We start from the raw sequence: 20,094 nt of genomic DNA, 5'->3' as shown, positions 1-20,094 counted from the left end.
CCCTGGTCCCACAGTTATAAGTTAAAATTCCTTCTTTTTAGGCATGTATCCTGAAATACTTGCAAATGAAATTCTGTGATATCTGGGCTTTGATTCAAAATAATCTGAGGAAGGGAACAGGGACTAGAGGAATAAGGCTGGTGGCCATGAGCTCACTGAAGCTGGGTAGTGGGTATGTGTGGGGCAGATTATACTGTTCAATTTTTTATGTTAGACTTTTCCATGATAAAGAGTTAAAATAGGTAAATTAAGCATTACTTGCTAATTGGGTATATGGATGTCATTTTCATTCCAGCAGAATTAGAGGGCTAAACAAGTGCTTGGCCATTTTAAACGCTTTGTCTTCTCTGTCGTCTTAAGACTCCTTTGCTTTGAGACAAATCCTGTGGTATCAGCTGGACCTTGGGGATTTGCCTGACCCCCCCAAGCACGCCTCTTGGCTTCTCCCCGCCCTTGAACAGCTCCCTCCCCCTGGCTGTCATCTCCTCTTTGGAACCCAGGCCCTCTCTCTCCTTCCCCTGTCCCTGGAGAAGGAGATGGTGCCCTTCCGTCTTCCCCATCCATCTCCACTCGCCTCATTCAAGCGGAACACTTTTTCACAATAGAAGGAACAATCAGATTGAACAGCTACTCTATCATTTGTCATAAATATCAAACAAATGCGCTCTTTTCCATAGGAGCCACGAGGAAACCACCTCAGATTGTTAAAAAGGGGCACCCCCAAGGGCTTAGAGTATGAGCCAGGACTCCTGACCGTCAGTCTTGTGCGGGAAGTGATGAGGTTTGGGTGAAATGTAGCCCACGGCTTGGCGCGGCCCCTGTACCCCTGGAGTGATGAGCATCAGAACCTCCGGCAGACCAGGAACACACAATTCACAGGACTGATCTAATTAGATTAAAATATCCCTGAAGGTAGACGCACTGTCAGGAAAAGAAACAAATGGGTAGGCATCCAACGAGTTCAGGTAGATCAGCTACGCGGGCTCACCCCATGTGCCTTCAGGTCCACCTGGCACAAAAACGTCTGGTGATTTAGGAAATATATTTCAACTTCAAATAGCCACAGCGATTTCAGAAATCATAACTGTAATTTGAGTCAGAGTTTGCAGGCTTCAGCCATCGGGCTGCTCACTCCTGCGGGGAGGGAAGCTGCCCGTGGTGAAAAGCAATAGCAGTGATTCCTCTTAGCACAGACAGGCACCCTGAGTGCACTGGCCAGATGGAAAGTTCCAGACACCATCTAAAAAGGAGAGTTCAGAAGTCAGAAGGGGATCTATGTAGAGCTAGAAATTAAATGTCTGCTAAAATGCAAGACCTCCTCCAGGGCAGGTTCACGTCCCAGCCCTCTGGAGTACGAGCAGGGATCAGACAACCCTAACCCCGAGAGGGAGGCCCTTCGGAGATTCTCAAGTGGGCAGGGACTGCCCTTGGCTGGCCTGCTCCTGGCCCAGGGACGACTCTGGCGGAGGAAGGGAGGTGGAGAGAGAAAACGGCAGCAGGGAGCTAACCTCCAGTCATCCAGACTCCTTCATCTCCCTCTTTCTAGATGCATCTTCCATTCCTTTGAAAGTCCTACTCATCATTTAACACTCAACTGAAACACACCTCTGCAGGTGCCTGAGAACCCCACAGCCTCGGAGGAGGCCCCCTGACAGCATTATCATGGGATGCAATGTGGAGAGAGACACACAGCTCTAGTGTTGACGAGATGCTGTGAGCCCTGTGCCCACGGGCCCTCCCCATCGCGGGACAGGAACTATGGCCTGCAGAGCCATGGCTTAGTCACTCAGAGACCTTAAGGAGTGGCCAGAAGGATGGGAATTGGTGGAGGGTGCCCGTGCCCAGGGGAGAGGGAGGTGCCACTCAGCTTTGGTTTAGTACAGGCTGGGGAGCTTCAGCAGACTGAGAAAACCAGACTGCAAATCCAGGAATCAAGGGCTGGACCAAGACACAGTGTGACAATGGGAAACAGGGTAGATGTGGATGGGGAGTGCTCTAGGTGCAATTGACTTCAATATTTGGCTTCTGCTACACAAGCTGGCCTCTGGGGCGCACCAAGCCAGAGAGAAAAGATACATTGCCACTGGGTGCAGCACAGCATTCTGGCCGCCTGGGTCTGGGGACGCTGGGTCTCAGCGGGTTCTGGTGACCAAGGGCACATCTTGACCACTTGACCCTCTGTCCTGGGTCAGAGCTAGGACAGAGACTAGCAGGATGTCTAACATACTCCGTTGTGTTCACAGGACCGGCTGAGAAGGCGTGCTGACGGAGGTTTGCTCAGTGCATGCTGCAAGAAAGGACTTGCAACTTTGCCAACAAGAGATGCCTGGGGCGTAGGAGTGAGTTCATCCTTCTGCTTTCCCAGGTCATGCCCTGCTTTGGAAGGACAGAGCCTTCCTCCATTCAATCAGCTGGCAAGAACATTTCTGTCATACCTGAAGGATGAGGGATGGGAAGCTCCCAATATCGTGAGGGCTGGACCACACTGGGGCTGTGGCTCGTGGTTCGCTGTACACAGTAGGCGCTTAGCAGCAGGTGAATTTGCAGACCCACACCTCTGTGGTGGAGCTGGAACAGGCTCTCTGGTCTCTGCCTTTGGGAGGGTGTGCCTCCTGCACCAGGCCCTGCCTCCCTGCGGGGCACCCTGTGGGATGCAATGGAGTCCAGGGCCTGGGAGGAGCCCAAAGTTCCCCGCCACTGCTGGGCACCTGGTGCCCGACTCGTGAACGGACTCCCTCAGAGGTGGCGGTTCCAAATGGTTCTCCCCTCCCAAAGACCTGCCACTGGCATCACATCTGCTGCCAACGAGGAAGGTCTGGGGCCTGCCAGCCAGCTACCCACGGTGCCAGGGAAGGTGTTTGCTCTTGAAGACGCGTGATGTTGAGCTGGCTCTCACCCTATCAGGGGGTCCAGGGAGGGTCTAAAGAGAGCCCAGGTCAGGTGGCCCAGAACGGGGTCTAGGTTTTCCTCCTGGTGCTCAGATTTCAGCTACACCTCCACATGAGAGCAATGTTTCCTGTGAATTGCAAAGAGAACTCTGCCTTTTCACCCAACCTCACAGACAGCACCCGCGGCCTGGCAGAGTAGAGCACAGTGATGTGCAGATCTCTTCATTAAAGCTGATGCCAGGTCCCCCTCCTAGAAATGCATACATTTTATAATCTCTTTTGAAGACAAAATGAATGCCAGGGAATATCTACATCTCAGTCTAAAAAGGCAGATTGAGCTCCCCTGGCACGTTCCTGCTGGCACATGCAACCTTCGCAAGGTAAAAACCAACGAGGCGCGGTGCAGGATTCCCTGATAGCGTACGGCACAGACTCAATGCCATTTATGAAACCACAGGTTCCCACAGAGCACCAAATGAACTACTAGCGTCATGAATTATGAACCAAGAACAACTTAAAGGGGGAGTGGATATTAATAATTTGTTTTCCACGCATGCCAACGACCACAGAGATAATGCACTCTACAATCTTAGGACACTACCCAGAAGAGAGACCCGGAGGCTGGCTCTGCCACTGGAATGCAGATAATTCTGTTGTTATCCAGGGACAAATAAAAAACATAATTTTATTGCTGCATAAATTGAGAGTTCACATATTTTATAGCATTTTAAGAAGTATTGCTCTCACTTTCTCATAGTTAATTTTCCTGGAGTTCTAGACATCATTTGTATAGAAATAAGAGCAGCTCATACTGTGTGTGTGTGTGGACAGTGGCATGGGGTGCCGGCTCCTCCTTTCTGATGGGACTTTTCCTTCCTTCTCTTCCCAGCTGACTCCATCCAGTATGGGTTTCACTTGGGGCCAGAGTCACAGGGAGAGTGGTTGCAAAGCCTCCAGACTTGGCATTGCATTATCATGATTATTATTATTATTATTGACTTTGATGGCTGTGGTGGTTTGAAGCTGTGTGTACCCCAGAAAGACATGTCTTGAATTTAATCCATTCCTGTGGGTGTTAACCCATTGTAAGTGGGACATTTTGATGAGGTTACTCCCATTAAGGTGTGGCCCAACTCAATCAGGATGAGTCTTAATCCATTTACTGGCATCCTTTCTAAGCAGGATATAATTCAGGCACCGAGAGAGAAAGCCACAGAGGGAGCAGCCAGAAGCTGAACATCAATGGAAACCAGAAGAGAGAGCGACCAGGAGATGCCACCATGTGCATTGCCATGTGACAAGTTAAGGACCCAGGCTCTCCAGCAGCCAGCAGCAGAATCACAGTCTCTGGGAAGAAAGCATCGCCGTGACGACACCTTGATTTGGACTTTCCTGGCCTCAAAACCATGACCCAATAAATTCCCACTGTTAAAGCCGACCCTTGCATGGTGTTTGCTTTAGCAATGAGGAAACTGAACAATGATGGTGTCCTTCCTCAGCTCTAGATACCCCACCATAGTCACTTCCAGGCGGGGCACAGAACCCCAGGTAGACAGAGATAAGCCACATGGCTCTGGGGATGGCACCTCAGGGTCATGCTGGGGTCCCCCTAATGCCCCCGCTGCCTGCAGTCCAGGTCAGAGGCCCACCCGGGTCAGAGAGCGTGCTTTGGATGTGCTGTGGCCACCTTGGCTTCCTGAAAGGAGAGGACTGAGTCACAGGGTGAACAGCGTATTTGGGGAGAGCAGGCCAGAGGCCACAGGGGGCCCTTCTTGCTGCTTCTAGGTGGTTGGGTCTTCAGCGAAGGCCGTGGTGAATGCTCTTCCCCTCCGGAATGTATGCACTTTCAAGAAAACATCCCACCATTAAGAGTTTATGGTGTTAGGTCAACTTTACCACTTACACTGAAGCCATCAATTGGGGACCTCCAAAGTTTACGCAATGCCATGATAAACAATATTCCAAGCCAAGAGATTTCTTTTGGCCACCCACCATACAAGAAACCTATACCTGACTGGCATAGAAATGTAAATATGTTTCCAAAGCCATAAGGCCAATGACAACCGAAAGCACAAAAAAGCAATTTCACCCTTTGATGCTATGAAAAGCCAATAAATTAGCAGGAATCCCCCAGCTCATCAACTGGCAAAGCCTGGCACTTAATGAGGGGCTGAAAGCCATACAGATTACTGGCAATTTCTTCTTTCATATTTTTAGGATAATTTCATTCTGATTTTCAAATCAAATGACACCCTTTTGTTGAATTCCCAAAATAATTCAATTATTTGAAATAAATCTTTACTTCTCAAAATAGCATGTTGGAAAAAACAGATCTAAACTATAAAAATGCTGATACACTCAAAACTGGCAGAAACTCTTGACACTGCACAGAAAGGGGGAAACTGAACAATTAATCTATTTTCTAGTCCCAGGGAAGATGTAAGATCACCCATCATGAACAGATTCCATTAAGTAGCAAATAACAAGCTATTTGAAATGGCCCTCACCAGGTAGCTTAAATATTTTAGTAGCGTGAATGCTTGACATTGTGACACACTTCTCCTAGGCAATTTTAGGGGAAATAACATTTGGACCTGAATTATTTGCACAATTGATTTAATTCCACCTTGCCTCATTGGTATGAATGTCCAAATGTGTACCAATTGGGTTGCGGTTCATAAGAAATGTAAAGAACAGATAGAGAACAACATCAGAAACAATCTTCATAGTTTATTTCCTTTTTTCTTAATATGTCTGCTAATTAGTTATACACCACAGAGGATTTTAAGTGTTCGCCATGGGAAAAATTATATCATTTACACCAAAAAAGACAGGTCAAAATTGGCTGATTTCAGCAGACCCTTTGGAAGCCAACTGTCTCGCTATAGACGTCAGAGTCTATTATATAAAAATACATAAGAACAGTTAGGAGCTTGAGGGGCACACTGACATATTTGCAATAAACTTTACAAAGACAGAAAACAATGCTAAGATGTTTGAGGGGCCTCGCCCAGCCAGGTGCCATTAGCTGTGGGCCTGGGCCCTGCAGATACGTGTGTGTGGGAGGGAAGGCGACTTTTCCCTTTGGCCTTGGAGCACAAGGGTAAAGCATCAAAACCGAACAGGCAAAGTTTTGGTAAACTCGCCTGTAAACCAATGACCAGACCTGACGGAAGACACTAGCTCTTCACTCCAGCTGCGTAACTGCTATTTACACATTTTCCTCCAAGATCTCAATGGGTTGGGACACTCTATCTGACTCAGTATCAGTTAAAACGACAATATCCCTGTGCCCTGTTCAGGTCAACTAACTTTGAAGGGGGTGCACAGTGGAGAGCAGAGCCAATCGTGGCAACAGTGTATGGGATTCTGGTCACTGAGGAGATGAAAACCACTATGACCTCCTCACGGAGGGATCTGCAGGGCAGAAATGACTTAGAAATATACAATTACCAAGACTCCATGCAAAACATCCACAGTTGTTTCAAAGCTAGTTTTCAATTATGGAAGTCATTCAGATGATTAAAACTAAAATTAATGTTTCCACGTTACAGAATGCCAACTGTTCAGAATTCGAGGCCAGTCTCAGGGGATAACAAGTAGAGATTGAAACTGGGCTGCGAGGGCAGATAGCCAAGTTATTTTGGATCCTACCAAGTTTTTCCTCCTACCCAAGTTCAAAATTCACTAAATAATGGCTTGCTTTCCATTGCTCTCATGCCTCAGGGAGCCCATCCTGTTTTTCATCATAAACGCCCCCATCAAAGGCAGTTGATGTCCTTCCCTTACAGCCCACATAAATGTCTTTGGTTCTCAAAAGTGACTTTTTTAGGAACAGTTTTGGGGGGGTCAAGAAAACAGAGGTCTATGAGATTGGGTGGGAGGTGTCTCCACTCAAGAGCCCCCTGGGATCCCCTCTCCCCGTTGAAACTTAGCCCCAGGGCCCCCGACTACAGCGACTTGCTAACTGGGAGGCGCCTCGGTCAGCAGGAGCCCAGAGTGGGGGAGAGGCTTCCAAAGGGTCAGACCCTTCTCTGCACTGCTGGGACCTTATATCCAACTCAGTATCAGTTAAAACGACAATATCCCTGTGCCCTGTTCAGGTCAACTAATTTTTAAGGGAATGCACGGTGGGCAACGGCCCTAAGGTATTGAAATAAAAACCTCAGTAAAACCCTGCGGGTCTAAATCTGCAGGCTCGGTGCTCTGTGGACATCCATCCAGAGGAGGATCCCCCTTCCAGGCTGCTGGAAACCCCGTGGCCCTGCACATGCTCTCAGCCCCTCCTTCCCCACCACCCTTGGACAAGAAATCCGAGTGAGACTGGAGCACAGGTTCTGAGTCAAGATTTTGTTTGTGTTTGATCATTGCAAAAAAAAAAAGTATTAAAAATTAAGTATTACTTTTTCTGAAACACTTTCCCACGGGGGTGGGAGGTGCTGATGCTAATGTTCCTGATGAGAAGGACACGGCGTCGGATTCCTTCCTAGGCTGTCCCCGAGTGTGGCTGAGATGCAGGTCTGGGGCAGCACTGAAGCTGTCCGCTGGCCACCGGTGGGACAGGATTCCCAGCTCGGCTGATGAAAACCTAGCTGAGGGAGGGGTGAAGAAAGCCCTCTCATTGATGTGCCTTTCAGATTCACCCTTTCGCTTCTCTGGCAGAGGTTGTGCCCTTCATTCCCCACGCCCCCTGTGCTGGGAATTTAGACACATCCGTGCCTAGTTGGGGGTACTGAATCACACTCCCACAAGAGACACGCTCCTAATCTATTATCAGTTAAGGAGTGGGCTCAGTTGCGACTGGGATCTTTCAAGGGCCTGTTTCGATGAGGCCACACTGAATTAGGGCGGCCTTGATCCGGGTAATGGAGCCCTTGTAAGGAGAGGAAATTCACAGAGGCAGCCAGTCAGGAGAAGCCAGAAGTCAGCAGAAGCCAGAGAATGAAACAGATCCCCAGGAGATGGAGGCAGAAATTCAAGCCTAGGGACCCACGGTCTGTGTTAAGGCAGCGCCAGAACACAGCAGACCCCAAGACGAACTGTAGCCTGTTGAGCTCTTGATGCTGGAATTCTGGCTTTCTAGACCATAGACAAGAAAGTCCTGTTGTCTAAGCAGCTGGTGTGTGGTGTCCTAGCAGCCCTGACAAACGAAGACACCTAATGTCACCACTTTATGTGAAACACGGTATGAAAGGAACAAGAGTCCGAGGGCCCAGTGGGAGGGGTTGAGAGAGAAGAATTACGCCCTTGGCCTGAAGGACAGAGAGGCTCTCCCACCACTGTGCCTTAGCCACCATGACCAAGCCGTGCCGCTGAACTTCATCAAACCTCCCGTCAGCCGAGCACGACGAGGAGCCGTCACACAGGCGTCCTCTCATTCCCCTGCCATTAGGAACGTGCAGTCTCATTTTACAGATGAGACACCAGACATCAGAGTTAAATTACTTTGCGAAAAGTCTCACAATAAGCAAGTCATAGGGCTGGGATGACAACCGGGTCTGCCCAACCCAAACCCGTGTTCTTTCCCATGACGCATCCCCACCCCGCACCACCATCCACCTCTCCAGCAGCTTCTACAGGACTTTAGAAGCTCAATCAGGCTGAAGGTGGGGTCCCTGGAGAGGACGGGGGTGGGGGAGAAGCACGGCATCACGTTTGAGGCGAGTAAGCCACTGAGACACCTGCTTACTTGGGCACCAGAACTTAGAACCAGACAACTCCATTTCCTGAGACCCTCACCATCTGTTCAGCAGGGGAATTTGCTCGTTGCTCAAAGCCAGTTTACGATACCCTTTCTTTCCACACCACCCACTTATCCACAGGGGAAAGAAGTCATGGGAAAAGCCACGGCCACCTACCGATTCCTCTTGGTTTTCACGCTTTGGTCACTGCTGTTGTCTTCAGACCCCGATCCATCGCTGTGGTCGTCTAAAAGAGAAGCAAGTAAAAGGATTGGGCACCGTGCTGATGATACTGGAAAGCCATGACACCCTCACTTTCACTCAGAGTTATCTGGAAATGTCTTCATATTCTTATATAGATTTCCCTTCAGGCAGAAGAGAAATTTTCTCTCGGTGTACATTCTCTTCCATTTCTTCAGGGATCTCTGATTTTGCCTTCGTGCAAAGCAGTCCTCTTTAGCTGCTGTCTTTAACTGATTTTGAGGTTGCAGGACCTACTCGAGGGGCTGAGGGTGGAGAACTGAAGGTGGCGTCTGCTCAACCCCCACCGCCCCCCTTCAGGACGAAGGCCCCAGACAACTCCTCCTCTTTCACGTCTGCCTCCACGCTCCTGGACGAGCCCCGGCTCCCTTCCTTTACCAACTGCTCCGATGAAGAGGGGCTCGTCCACGTGCTTCCGGCGGGTCCTGCTAACAGCTCCCCTTTGTCCACTGCAGCGAGCAATCAGACTGCTTTCACGCATGGAACCCGCTTCTCTAACGACTGTGTCTATTTCAAAAAGCCAAATGGACTCGGAAGACACGGTGCCCTGATTTCCGTCTTCAAGAAGTCGACCCTGTAAATGCCTGATGAGCTTTTGAAATGAAAAAGAAAAACGGTGCTGTCAGGGTTTCGTATCTGTCCACAAAAGGGAAAGAGGAAAAATGAGGATGAAGATGGTTCTAGACCATTGTTTTTTTTGGTCTAACAGGCTGGGTGATTTCCAACGCTCTCTAGCATCTTAGCTGCCTTCTTACCCTGTTCCTCATCTGTATCGATCAGCTTTGAATCTACTTTGTGGAGGAGCGCATCGCCCGTGGGCAGAGGTGAAGGGGGCTGGGCCTTACAGGCATACCACTAGCCATGGCCACGCCCACCAGGCCCCGCCCTCTCACTAGGCCATGCCCCCTCTCCTGCCCCCACCCTCTCACCGGGCCCCGCCCTCCCACTGGGCCCCGCCCCCTCACCTGGCCCCACCCTCCCACCAGCCCCGCCCTCTCACCTGGCCCCTCCCACCCATGGCTGCCTTGCCCGGCTGGTGTGCGGATGCAGCGGCCTCTCTGCCTTGCGAGCACCACTGCTAATGACTGTGGAGTCTATGGGGAAAGCCTATGCAGTTTCAACAACTGCAAAGCCCCTCACACCTTCCCCTTTTACAAAACTTGACAGTCCTGCACACACACTGCGTTCAGAGTCCCAGCAACGCCCAGGTTGCCAGCTCCCAGCACAGAGCTATTCGGACGCTTTAAAGTACAGCGTAGGGTCTCAGAAAGTTGAGAGGGTCAGGTCTGGCAGCTCCCGGCTCGCCCCAGCCCACCCTACATCCTTATTCTAGAAGCTTCCTCCTCACTGACTGCCTGTTCTTGCCAAAAGCCAAGTACTGCGCAGGCAGTGCGGACCACAGCTGCACATGCTCGGCCTTCCCGGCCATCAGGATGCACAGGAGCGAGAGCGGCTGCAGCACGTCCCCCAGGTGCACCTTCTACCCAGGCGGGCACACACCACTGGGAGGCTCTCACCCAGAAAAGGGACTCTATGGGTGGTTCCAGCTACGATTCCAGTGGGCCCCGGGACTCAAGCGCATGGAACCTGACGGCCGGGCCCGCGTGGCCTTTGTTGGGTTCTGCGCGCGGGTTCTCCCTATTGCCGTTTGGGGCTGGACGTGTGAACTCTCCGTGGGGAGGTCATCCTGTGCAGCCCTCCTGGCCGCCACCACCCACTGGGTGCAGGAGCGTCCCCTGCTTCCTGCTGTAACAGCCCAAAATGTCTCCATCCATTTCCAAACATGACCTGGGGTAGAACTGCCCTCCTGTTCTCCCAGACCTCCCCCCTGCCTGGCCACCGCCTCCTGGTCCCTGCCTCAGCGCCCCATGGGCACCCCGCTTGGCAGTCTGCCTGAGCGCCCTCGCACCCCAGCTCCCTGCCACGCCGATCGGCCCCACCTCCTCACAGGGCCCTCCTGGGGCTCTCCCGGGCACCCCGTCGGCTCCTCCGGACCCAGCCCCCTGCCCCGTCTGCACCCTGTGGTGCTCCACTACCCGGGTGTCAGGAGGGGCTGTTTCCACTAGGACAGGACTGGAAAGAGCTGGGGTTTTGTTTGCCGTTGGCTTGTTTTCCGGCAGGAGACGGTGGGAGCAGTGGACGTGGGGCATGAAACAGGCCGGGTGGTGGGCAACCACAGTCACACCTGCTCCAGACCCGCCCCAGGCTGACTGAGCAAGGGCTAAACACGGAAACTAAGAAAAAAGTTAATGAGGCCACACCATGGCCGTACCATTACACAGATGTTACTTAAAATGACAAACAGGCACCATGCTGTTTCTTTTCTAACTGTTTTTGTTTGTGTATTTGTTTTTAACAGTCTCGGTGTGTGAGTAGAGCCTTCCTAAACAAGATACAAAATCCAAAAACCATAAAGGAAAATACTTATGAATTCAACTGCCTTAAAAAATACAAGACCAAATTGTGTTTTATGGCAATAAAAAAGCAATCAAAAGACCAGGGAAAATGTTTGAGATCACATTACAGCCAAAGGGCTGATATCCTTGATTTACAAGAGATCGTGTAACTCAATAAGGAAGACAAACACTGAGAGAGTTCACAGGAATATAAACAACAACAGAAACTGGACAAAAACTACGTGCAAAGGTGCCCAGTTTCACTCAAATAAGGCAATGACAACCCAACCAAACAGCGGTTCTGGAGACAGTTTCAGTGACCGACAGCGGCGGTGGGGGCTGCGGGGTCCACCATAGGGGGTGAGCTGACCCACCTCTTTGGAGGACGATTTAGCAATAAATCTCATTCCAAATTTAAAATGCATATGCCCTTTCACCCAGCAATTCCAAAAATACGAATTTGCACACTAGGTATCCTTATAAGAGTGCTCCTGAGACAAATACGGACCTAGAGGTGTCCTCATCAGCACTGCGTTAGCAAACCACACAGATGACCTCCCGTCCACCAGCAGGCCGGCTGCAACCACGGCTCCTCCAGGCCTGAAGGGGAGGGGAGAAAAAGAGGGGGAGAGAGAGAGAAGGGTAGAGGGAGGAGAGAGGGGAGAAAAGGAGAATAAGAGGGGGATAGCACAGAGAGGGAGAGGGAGAGAGAAGAGAGGAGCCTGCCAAGACCGGACATTTCCTCAGATGTATGATAAGCTCACGGCTGAACAGAGGAGGCAGCACTTCAATTTCTTAGACTTTGCAAAAAGATACATAAAAACAAATATATGCACCCTTTTAAAACTGCATTGTTGTACACATTGACTAGCAAGAGCCCACATATAACAGAAACGAACATCACAGGGTCTGGGGCGCAGGTGGGGTGGCTAAAGAAGCCTCCGAGCCCCTGCCTCTCTGTAGGTGGGGGGCGTGCACCTGGGCTCACAGACCCTGGGACAGGGCAGGCCCCACATCCGGCCAAAATCTCCTGAAGAACTGGAGTGGGTGAGGCAAGGCTGCATTTGGGGGAGAGCCACGGTGGTCGGGGTGCACTGAGTCCCGAGATGGGCATGGCGTGGCGATGTCCAGGCTGGGCCTCGCCCAGGCACCCCGGAAAGCTGGGGCTCCACAGCTGTGACTTGGGTGGGATCCTCAATTCGCTCTTTGAGGGCAGGTGCCCCCCACAGCCATCCCTGAGCAGGGCTCTGCTAATCAGCTTCCCACCTCAAGCCCACTCACCCTGCCTCTGCCCCTGCTTCTCGGGGAGCCATGGCCCCGTAAGCACAGACGGGGACCGTGTGGCCTGAGATGATCTGGAGGCTCGGAGGGTGTCACTGAGAGGTCTGGCAGGAAGGAGTGAAATGACTGCAGCCCGAGGAAACAAACAAGCTCCTCAGGAGACCCGGGGGTCCCCAGAGCGCCCCTCCCACCTGGCAACGCTGGTCATTGCAGCCGGGCACGGGCCAGACACATGGCCTGGGGTGAGTGCCAGCCCCGGACCCACCGCCAGGTGTCTCCAAAGCCACCTGGGAAATGTGCAGATGGAGGGACGCCATGCTTCCGTCTACACTTCTGGAAGTCGTTCACCTCTGGCGTGGCAGGTGGCTGGCATGGCACTGCCTTGAACCCAGTACCAGCGGCTATGGTGGCCACATGAGAGCTCTGCCTCGGGCACCCCAGGCCGCAAGGGACGTGCCTGTGTGAGGAGGCTCCAGGGTCTAAGGCTGCCGGGAACCCCAAGGCCCCCTCTCCGGAACGATGGCGGCCGCACAAGCAAAAATCGTGTCCTCCCTGGTGGCCAGGCTGGTGTCCCCGCTCCAGCAGGAGGCTTTGTCCCGCTCAGAGCTCTCTGAAAGCATTTCTCACCACCCAGACGGCTCTCTCTGCATTTTCTAAAATCCCTGAGATTTGCAACATGCATGTTCATCCTTTAAAAGTTCCTTTTTGTTTTGTTTTTTTTTTTGTTGCTCTTGTTCTGTTTAAGATCCTGGCTGGGAGTGAGGAAACAAGAACCAGGGGCAACATACCCCCAGCCCCCTTCCTTCCTCTCCCCAAATTCCAGAACACACCACACCTGTCCCATCTCTGCTCCATGTTGGAACCCCGTGTCAAGCCCTCCTGGTCCAACATGTTTCTTAAATGAATAAACAATTGCTTCAGAGGGGCCCCCGCCCCCCTTCCCTCTCTCTCCCGTTTCTTTGTTCCTCGGTGGGGAGGGAGGTGGCAGCTTGGAGCCTGAGGTCCTGGGTGGAACCCTCTGGAGACTGCTGTCCCATCTCACCCTCCGTCCATCGCCCCCATGGCCCTGAGGGCAGAGACACACTGCGGAGCCTCCTGATTGGCATGAACTGAACGGGGCGTCCAGGGATCCAGTGCCAGCGTCCCTGCCCATCCTGGCCTCCCTGACTGGGACCACAGCCACCATGGGGTGAGCTATGCCAGCCACTCAGGGCTGTCGGGCCCCACATCCCAGATGGGGCCTCAGAGCCCAGTGACCCAGGATGTCCTGCTGGGGGTCAGCAGCCTGCAGCCGCTTCCCGGAGCAGCGGATCAGCGAGTCTCTGGCCGCTGACCTGTCTGCTCAGTGCCTCACTGGCTGTCATCTTCCAGCAACTGGCCCCGGTCTGGGCGCTGACGTGGAGCCTGGAAAGCCAGTCACCTGCTTTGTTCCTAGGCAAAGAGGACGCGGGGTGCAGGTATCACCCGAGGCTGGGGCACCCTCCAAGGAGCCCGCTGGACAGAGGGGCTCCACCGTGGGCAGGCGCCTCTCCCATGTGTGGACACGGGCCCGCAGGTCCTTGCCGTGGGGAGAGCATCTGGCTTTCGGCTTTCACGGGAGCTGCTCGCCGGGGCCTGGCTGGGCCTCCCGGGCCACCTGCTCCGTCATGATTTAGAGACTGGCGCCCACTGTCCCTGGGCAAACAGCACCTGGAGGAGAGACCCTGTCGCAGGTCACAGCTGTGTTGACACACAGGACGATTTTACTTCCTCCCTGGGGAAACGAATGTTATTATCAATTTACATTTGTCTGGAATATACATGTCTCAAGCGTTTACAGAGCAGCTGAAGCCAAGTACGTTTGATGCCACCTCCACTGCAGGTTGGGGATGAGGATGTTTTAAAGTCACAGCTGCCTCACCCGGTGACTCACGAGCCAGGTCCCAGGGAGCGGAGAGCAGAGAGCTGTCCAGACCTCTGCGGGCCCCTCGGGCCCCAAGAGGCCGGCGGGGGGCACCCTCGGGCCCAGAGACTCACCCGCCGGGTTCAAACCAGGTCCCCACTTGACTGACAGGTGACCGTGGGCAAGTTGCTTACTCTCTAATCCTTAACTGTCTCTTCTGGAAACTGGGTATGAAGCTGGGGTGGCTGGCAGAGGGATGGCCCCTCAAAATGCCCACGTTCCAGGCCCCAAAACCTGTTGCACGCACAGCAGCTCTGAGGCTGAAGATCAGCTGATCTGGAGATGGGGGAGATTATGCCAGATCATCCAGGGCCCCTGTAATCACCTCCGCTTATAAGGGTGTCAGAGGCGGATTTGAAGTTGCCCAGTGCTGGCCTCGAGTAGGGAGGCACGAGGCCAGGGAAGACGGCTTCCAGAGGCTGGAAAAGGGAAGCAAAAGGATTCCTCCTGAGCATCTAGAAGGAAGGCTGTCAGGCCTTGGTTTTGGCCCAGTGAGACCCACTTCAGAATCCGAGCCCCGGAACCGTCAGGTGACAGATGCACGTCGTTCTCCACCACCTGGTGTGTGTCCTTGTCAGGGCAGCGACTGGCAGCTCATCAGGATGGTGCACTTCACATGCTGCCGTGGGGGTCCGCACACTGGTGCGCGAGCTAGCTGCTCCCAGGGCCCCTCCAGAGTGCCCCCAGCGTCCCCTCCCTCCTCGCTGGCCAGGGCCTGGGGGACCCCTGCAGTCATCACCCAGGCTCTGTGCCCCCTCAGCCACCAGGAGGCACGAGCAGGCGACACAGAGGCAGGCGGAGGGGAAAGTTGGGGCATTCCTCCCTGCTCCCTCCCCGGATCTCCCCATCTTTGCTCCAGAGGAGAAGCCTAAGGTGCTTCATCTCATCACCCGCCAGTGCTTCTCCCTGGACTGCACCAAACCCTCATGGAGGAGGCGCAGCGTCCCCCACCCTGGTCAAGGGCAGGCTGCGCTGGCCGAGCCCACGAAGCAGCAGGTGCATTGGCCGGACTTCTGCAGGGAAGCCAGGGCTTGGCTGCTGCGGTTCAGTTCAGTGGAAGGAGGGCCCCGATGAGTTTGAGGAATCCCGAAGCTGGTGTAAGGAGGCAGGTGAAAATCTTCCAAAAGGAAGTGTTTGTAATAATCCCGAGAATATCAGGACATGTAACAGATGGCAGCAGTGAAGGCTGGTGCTTCACGTTTCACTTCAGTTCAACAGGCATTTTTCTCAAATAACAGCACAGCTACAGAAACCATAAAAGGCCTGCATGCACCACAAGATAATTCGAAAATAATCGAGGACTTCACTTGAGTTCTGAGTAATGCTGATGCAATGAAAAAGAGTGGCTGACACATTGGCATTTCTGTATCCTGCACCCAGTAAACTGCCCAGCGCCATCAGCTCCCATCCCTCTGCTTTTGGTCCGAATTAAACACCCCAAAGACCTACCAGCAGGTAAGCGTGACAGCCATTTTATGAAATTCATCTATCTCATTTTCCTCTTAAAAAAATGAGCATCAATTAGAATGCTTAATTGTTCTGTTTCAGACTAGAAACAAGGCATTAATATATTCAAATCTACAATGACTCACAGCTGAACAAAATGTGTAAAGCAAAATTCTCTAGAGAGAGCAATCTCCCCAAGAGCTCGTTCTTATAATAATTGGGGTCAAATCATTTGAAGGATCGCGATGAATGACCAGCCAGGACAAATGCCATTTGCTGGTGGCTGGAGGTCATTGACTCTGCCTCCCTAATCGTTAATTAATCCTACACAAATGCCCCCTGTCCCAGTTCTTTTGCTGCACAGAAATCTGGGCAGACCTTAGGGAATTAGAAGTTACACGCAAACAGCAATCCTGTCCTGACAACCGGAAGCCGAGCGTCCAGGTCAGTGGCATATCCTGAAGATTCGTGCAGAAACCACCCACATACGTGCGTGCACACAATCTGGTTTAAGACAATTCTCTTCCCCTCTTTATAGGAGGAGGCACGGCTAAAAACTGCATGCAATTTTGTAATTTCTGTCTATCTAGGTAGAGAGGGCCACCGTAATAAAATCGATGGAAGACAAGCTACCTTGTCTGTTCACTCTAAATTCTTAAGGCATTTCTGAGCGTGTGTGCTGGATTGAAGACTCGGGTGTTGATCTTTTTAAGAACAAGATGGATCCAGACAGCAGGGTAGAAAGTGCCCCGATCAAGGGCCAGGGCCACTGGGGTCCTGCTCCCACCCCGTCTGCAGACCCCCCAAAGCTGCATCAGAGCAGGTAAGGGATCCCGGGGCACCTCCCTGCTTCTCTTTGGGCCTGGTATAATTCAGTCCAAACAATTTTCACTTAAAAACTGAAGAGCAACTCTTCCGTGACTTTTAATGAGCTCTTTTCTGTCTCACTCCTGCCAATTATTTGGGAAGAAAAGAAAGAAAAGAAAAGAAACAGCAGCCAATTATCTCCAGGAATGCAAGCAAAAGAAAGCACCAAGGAATCTGCTTGTGTTATTTGTCTTTTACCATGCAAATAAAATCATTATGATAAACTGTTCCTTAATGTTTCTTATGGGATTTGAAAATCTCATGATCTTCATAAATGTGCACCATTCTCAGTCTATGAATACAGACACCTTGGGAGATTACTTTGTTATATATATAAATATAATTAGCATTCTTCCAGCATGCAAATGATCCCTTTTGAAAGCAGCTGCCACTTGATCAGAGGAGGGAAAGAAATCACAAACTATAATTCTTATTGTCCCTGAATGCAGTATAGTTTTTAGATTCAATTAAATATGCACACAGAACATTTTTCTTTACCCAACATCAATTGGTTCAAGCTCTCTGGAGAATGTTCTCTGTTATCTTAAGTGAAATAAACATATTAAACTTGTCATCTCTCAATCTAAAACGACTTCTGCCAGCTTTTCGAGAGTGACATTTTTCAGGTCTCTTGATGCTATTAAAAAGCCTTGGAAAACTTTTATAATGACATCTTCTGAAGTTACAGTTATAAGCCTGTGGATTTGACCAAAAGTGTGGGCTGATGACATCTCTCGTTAGCCCTATAGGAAGTGGAATAAAAAACAGCATTTAGAAACCCAATAAAATATCCTGCAGAGACACAACAAAATCCTCTGTCAAGGGGTCAAGATCCCACTTCCAACGGCCTGTCCCTGCAGCCAGGGTGACGTGCTGGCCTGAGAACGCCAGTCCACTCGCTCCTCCACTGTAATCATGGCTATTTTAGCCCTCATACTCCGGGAGTGGGGCTTTCCCAACACAGGAGCTGATAAAAATGTCTTAGATCTCACTGGAAATGCCAAGAAGTTCTTCCCCTGTCTCTCTCTGAAACAACATTTACAAGAGCAGAGCAAAAAAACAACTACTTCTCCGTCAACCATCCCACTCCTCTACTGCTGGAAAGAATCCAGTACATTAAATTAAAGCATCCATTCAAATAAAGCAATGCACCCATTTAGCCCTGAAGGTCTGAAATGAAGAGGTGAGGTAGAAGGAGATAGGCTCATCTGTGTACAGCCGGTCTCTAAACTGAAGTTCCTAAGACATTTGGAACAAAAATAAGCTGCTGGAGAATGGCAATGTGGGTGAGGGGACTTTGAGGGGCTGAGAGAATGAGGACCTTCTCGAAGCTGATGGGTGTCTTGGTGCAAAAAGAAATCAGCAGACAATCCCTCGGAAAGATGGATGATTCTGCATGAAAGCCATGATAACTCATCACTAAATTCTGAAATAGTCAACACAATGCCTTAAAAATCAGTTTCCAACAGAGCCAGGAGTAGACATACTTCCGTGTCCTGCCCGCTAGGAACAGGAGCTCGATCACGGGTGGAAGCAGTGCCCCCGCCCCGCCCCGGTCACCTCCCGAGGCCTCCAGCTTGCGCTTGTGCGGCGGGTCCTCGATGATTCTGTTGAGGTCCCCGCGGTTCCTCAGGTCCCCGGGCCGCTCCCAGACGGACAGCTGCATCGTCGGGTTGAAGAAGAAGACCCGGTCGTCGTCCGTCCAGACCACACACCTGCCATCGAAACACCCACTTAGTCCATTTCAAAGACCTTGCGTTACAAGACCAGGGACGCACGGCCGACCCATAAAGCCATTCGGGGCTGAACGCCACACACCTGCGAAGGCTGTGCAGGTAGAGGGTGGGTAGTGATGGTGGGTCTGCCTCGTTAGAGGGCTTACGGATACATCGGTCACACATTTTATCTCGCTCCATTGAGATATTTTATCACGTCCGTCCTTTCACCGATAAAGTTGCCGACGTTCAGGGAAGGCCAGCGGCTCACTGAGGTCACACAGAGAACCACACTCTTCCCGGCACCCCAACCATCCCCGGTTTAACGAAACCCGACTCAGAACCGGAGCCCCTGCCGCGCCTCTGTCCAGGGCCCGGGGTGGAGGAACGGGGCTGGGGTGCCATGAACTCCCCGATGAAGCGCTGTGTGCAGCAGAGGTTTCACTGGCTGCTGAGGAACCCCCAGACCCACAGCTCATGCCCTTCCGGAGAACTATGACATGGGTTGCTTTAAATTAGCAACGTCAGCCCTGGTGTCCTGGCTCATTTTGACAAGAAGGTAGAAAAGGCTTAAGTTCGGTATTTTCTTATATGTGAATCTAAAATATCTGAAAGGAATAATATATAATGTTAAAATCCCTTTTCTGTGGAGGGTTGTCAGAGAGGATAAAAGATAATAAAGAAAGATGCCAAATCCCTCCCCCCCAACAAAAAAAAAGCCAGAAAGAAAAAAAGAGAGAAGGGCCTTCCCGTGGTGGGAGGTCTCTCACGGTGAGACTGTTGGGTGGAAACAGAGGAACGTGGGTTCTGTCCTCGGAGCCCCCGGAGCCTGGGCCAGCTGAGCCCACCAGCATAGGCCCCAGCTTTGTGCTCACCCGTGACGAGTCGCAGGGAAGGACGGAGCCAAGACGGAGCCCGGCTCTGGCCCAGGGCCCTTGCCTGGTCTGGGCCTCCCAGCAGGGCACCCCCGGGTGAGCCCACCCTCCCCGGGTCTCAGCTTGGAAGGCCCTTCTGCCTCGTGATTCTCCTCGGATGCCTCAGGCGCCATGGAAATGGTCAGGGACAAGCCACATGTGCTGGAACCCTCAGGATTATGAACCCTGAACAATGGGGGGCACTGAAGGGCCCTGCTTGGGCCCCGCCCCCCCCCGACGACCTGCCTTCACATCACCCAGACCAGGCACGTGTAGACGTCTGCAGTGGATGCAGATCTGGGCCAGCACAGACCATTCCGCTTTGTCAGAGGAAACCACCCCGAACCCCTGAACCTCCCTGCTTGACCTGGCTCGCCACTTCCCACAGGCAGGCAGGCCACTCCAGGGTGCACCCCAGTGCTGGCAATTCTGGGCTGAGCAGGACGCTCCCCAGAAAAGACCCTGAGACAGATAGACTATGCCAGCCATGTCAGGTCCAGGGACCTGGGCACATGTTGTCACGTGGCCACAGGGCCTCTGCAGACGTGGTTAAGGATCCTGGGTCGGGGAGGTCAACCTGGACCATGTGGTGTGACCACAGCACGTGACGACGGACGCAGAGGTGGACAGAGAGGGAGTTAAAGATGCTCCATGGCTGGCCCTGAAGATGGACGAAGGAACCACAGCCGAGGGATGTGGGTGG

General features: G+C 52.0%; 1 protein-coding gene across 1 annotated transcript in view; it reads right to left on the bottom strand.

Moving 5' to 3' along the window:
• The window catches only part of LOC119510916 (transcription elongation regulator 1-like protein), a 69,259-nt gene that overhangs the window by 32,715 nt on the left and 16,450 nt on the right, over positions 1-20,094 (bottom strand). The window contains exons 3-4 of the mRNA XM_037805344.1: positions 18,323-18,477; positions 8,747-8,816 (exon numbers count right to left, since the gene is read on the bottom strand). Of these exons, the coding sequence (XP_037661272.1) occupies positions 8,747-8,816; positions 18,323-18,477 (225 nt within the window). The remainder of the gene's footprint in view (positions 1-8,746; positions 8,817-18,322; positions 18,478-20,094) is intronic.

The sequence above is a fragment of the Choloepus didactylus genome, chromosome 15, assembly GCF_015220235.1.
Source record: "Choloepus didactylus isolate mChoDid1 chromosome 15, mChoDid1.pri, whole genome shotgun sequence".
NCBI lineage: Eukaryota > Metazoa > Chordata > Mammalia > Pilosa > Megalonychidae > Choloepus > Choloepus didactylus.
The sequence above is the reverse complement of the archived record's forward strand: the minus strand, read 5'-3'. Positions and strand labels throughout refer to the sequence as shown.